Raw genomic sequence first — 3642 nt, forward strand, 5'->3', positions numbered from 1 at the left:
CTATTTCTTAGGAATTCATTCCTACAGAAAATACTTGTAAACAGTTCACAGAAATCTATGTACCAACACGGTGGATGCAACATTTTGGAGAATAGCCAAAGATAAAAAACCAACAAACCAGGTGTCCAGGCTAGGTATATTCTATAGCATCATTAGAAAATATTATAGGAACTGGTGTGGAATGTTGCCTAAGATATATTATTCAGTGCGAAAAGAATTGCAGACTTTTTATTTCTATATATTTTATACATATATTTATGTATTTATATGCATATATATAATTTCACAAATTCCATGCTTGTAAAAAATTTATTCTAGATGTATAGGATTGTATTTCTGTTGCTGCCATACCAAATTACGGGGAAAGCCGGGGGGAGGAGGTTTTCCCTGATCCTAGGAGGAGGGAAGGGGAGGAAAAAGCGGCTCAAAAGTTCTGATCACCTCCAGCAACGTGCTGCACGGGGATCCCTGCCCCGGGAGGCACATCCACCCAAGGGCAGGACCCTCCATTGCTGGGGGGGGGGGGGGGGCGAGGGGGATCAATTTCTCCCTCTCCTCTATCCCCCCAACACTGCCCCGCGACCTCCCAGCACAGGACTCCTCTCTCCCGAAGGACGCTGTTGTCCTCCACTCCACCTCCGTTCACACTGGCTTCTCTAAGGAGCAGAGGACAAGTGGTAACACGTGGGCGCTCGCTCCTCCGTCTCGGGGTCTGCGGAAGGGGCGGAGGGGGCGTGGATAACAGGCCGGTGGGCAAAACGCAACCATGCTTGTCGTTTAACCACATCCCCTCCACCAGGTCGCAACCTAAATTATTGATGCCCTGGCCCAAAATAAATAAATAAATAAATCAGGAGAGGACAGCTGCTCACCCCCTCTCTGAGAGTTCCTATTCATTCTCAAAAAGCTTCCCCGAAACCCCAACCTCTTTCCTTTGAACAGAAAGGTAAGGGAAACTGAATCGTTCAAGGCAAAAAGGCAATTGATTGCAAGTTCTTTGGTCTGCCTGCCACTTGTGTGGGCTTAGGGTCCAAAAACTGGGGTGACCGTGTCTCTTTGTAAAAGGGGCTCCTTTTAAAGATGAGCCTTTTTTTTTTACTCATAAGAGGCATCTAGAGCACAGAGAGTCCCCATAATTTTCCCAGAACAGAGAGACAAAGTGAGGGAAAAGATCTCATGGGGAAAGTAGCGTTGCTTGTTTGTTTGTTTTTATTGAGATGCAATTGTCATGTAACATTATATTAGTTTCAGGTGTACAACATAATGATTCAATAGTTGTATATATCGCAAAATGATCACCATAATAAGTCTAAGAAAGTGGCATTGTTTAAACAGGGAGAATCGAACTTGGACTAAGTGTTAGGGGATCTTAAGGAACTAGTATTAACCTTGTAAGGTCTTTTGGTAGTATTTTTATTGTGTTTTTTTAAGTCCTTATCTGTTAGAGATGCATATTGAAGTATTTACGGGTTAGGTAATATGATGTTCCAGGAAACAACTAAAACATCCATCAACTGATGAATGGATAAACAAAATGTGGTCCCCCATACAATGGAATGTTACACAGCCATAGAAAAAATATGAAGTTCTGATATGTGCTACAACATGGAGGAACCTTGAAAGTATTATGCTAAATGAAAGAAGCCAGATACAAAAGGCCATATAGGAGTTCGATCGGTAGCGGGAGCGGAGAGCGGACCCCAGAGAGCCCTGAGCAGCCCCACCGCCGCCGCCGGCCTAGTTACCATCACACCCCGGGAGGAGCCGCAGCTGCCACAGCCGGCCCCAGTCACCATCACCGCAACCATGAGCAGCGAGGCCGAAACCCAGCAGCCGCCCGCCGCCCCCACCCTCAGCGCTGCCGACACCAAGCCCGGCACCACGGGCAGCGGCGCAGGGAGCGGCGGCCCGGGCGGCCTCACATCGGCGGCGCCTGCCGGCGGGGACAAGAAGGTCATCGCAACGAAGGTTTTGGGAACAGTAAAATGGTTCAATGTAAGGAACGGATATGGTTTCATCAACAGGAATGACACCAAGGAAGATGTATTTGTACACCAGACTGCCATAAAGAAGAATAACCCCAGGAAGTACCTTCGCAGTGTAGGAGATGGAGAGACTGTGGAGTTTGATGTTGTTGAAGGAGAAAAGGGTGCGGAGGCAGCAAATGTTACAGGCCCTGGTGGAGTTCCAGTACAAGGCAGTAAATATGCAGCAGACCGTAACCATTATAGACGCTATCCACGTCGCAGGGGTCCTCCACGCAATTACCAGCAGAATTACCAGAATAGTGAGAGTGGGGAGAAGAATGAGGGATCAGAGAGTGCTCCCGAAGGCCAGGCCCAACAGCGCCGGCCCTATCGCAGGCGACGGTTCCCACCTTACTACATGCGGAGACCCTATGGGCGTCGACCACAGTATTCCAACCCTCCTGTACAGGGAGAAGTGATGGAGGGTGCTGACAACCAGGGTGCAGGAGAACAAGGCAGACCAGTGAGACAGAATATGTATCGGGGCTACAGACCACGATTCCGCAGGGGCCCTCCTCGCCAAAGACAGCCTAGAGAGGACGGCAATGAAGAAGATAAGGAAAACCAAGGAGATGAGACCCAAGGTCAGCAGCCACCTCAACGTCGGTACCGCCGCAACTTCAACTACCGACGCAGACGCCCAGAAAACCCTAAACCACAAGATGGCAAAGAGACAAAAGCAGCCGATCCACCAGCTGAGAATTCGTCCGCTCCCGAGGCTGAGCAGGGCGGGGCTGAGTAAAAAATGCCGGCTTACCGTCTTTACCATCATCCGGTTTAGTCATCCAACAAGAAGAAATATGAAATTCCAGCAATAAGAAATGAACAAAAGATTGGAGCTGAAGACCTTAAGTGCTTGCTTTTTGCCCGTTGACCAGATAACTAGAACTATCTGCATTATCTATGCAGCATGGGGTTTTTATTATTTTTATCTAAAGATGTCTCTTTTTGGTAATGACAAACGTGTTTTTTAAGAAAAAAAAAAAAAGCCTGGTTTTTCTCAATACACCTTTAAAGGTTTTTAAATTGTTTCATATCTGGTCAAGTTGAGATTTTTAAGAACCTCATTTTTAATTTGTAATAAAAGTTTACAGCTTGATTTTTTCAAAAAAGTCAACAAACTGCAAGCACCTGTTAATAAAGGTCTTAAATAATTAAAAAAAAAAAAAAGGCCATATAGTGTATGATTCCATTGATATGAAATATCCAGAACAGGAAAATCCATAGAGACAGGAAGCAGATTAGTGGTTGAGGGGGGTGGTGACTGCTAATGGGGACAAGACCTCCTTTTGGGATGATGGAAATGTTCTGGAACTAGATAAAGGTGATAGTTGCACAACATTGTGAATGTACTAGAAAAAAAAAAGGCTAGTTTTATGTGATGTGACTTTAACCCCAATTAAAAATAAGCAACAAAAAAGGTACAGAAAAGTAAAGAGAGCAGAATGTTGCTAATTGAGGAAGCTGGAGGGTGGGGACATGAAGGTCCATTGTATTTCTATTGTATTCTTCTCTCTTCTTTGTGAATGTGTGAATTTTTTTTTAAGAGATGGGATGTGGGTAGTGGTGGAACAGGAAGAATGCAGGGATGGAGGGGGCTTCTCTGTGGGTGAGT

The 3642-nt window shown here is 45.7% G+C and overlaps 1 protein-coding gene across 1 annotated transcript; it reads left to right on the plus strand.

Annotated features, from left to right (window-relative positions):
• The first annotated feature begins 1672 nt into the window (after positions 1-1672).
• Positions 1673-3183, plus strand: LOC102438952 (nuclease-sensitive element-binding protein 1). Its single transcript, XM_006100310.3, has one exon. The coding sequence runs from the start codon at positions 1807-1809 to the stop codon at positions 2767-2769; it is 963 nt and encodes a 320-aa protein (XP_006100372.1). The 5' UTR covers positions 1673-1806; the 3' UTR covers positions 2770-3183.
• The last annotated feature ends 459 nt before the right edge of the window (positions 3184-3642 follow it).

Source organism: Myotis lucifugus, unplaced genomic scaffold (assembly GCF_000147115.1).
Source record: "Myotis lucifugus unplaced genomic scaffold, Myoluc2.0 scaffold_310, whole genome shotgun sequence".
Taxonomy (NCBI): Eukaryota; Metazoa; Chordata; class Mammalia; order Chiroptera; family Vespertilionidae; genus Myotis; species Myotis lucifugus.

Coding starts and splice junctions, on each gene's coding strand:
- LOC102438952 (XM_006100310.3), top strand. CDS start 1,807: ATGAGCAGCGAGGCCGAAACCCAGCAGCCGCCCGCCGCCCCCACCCTC.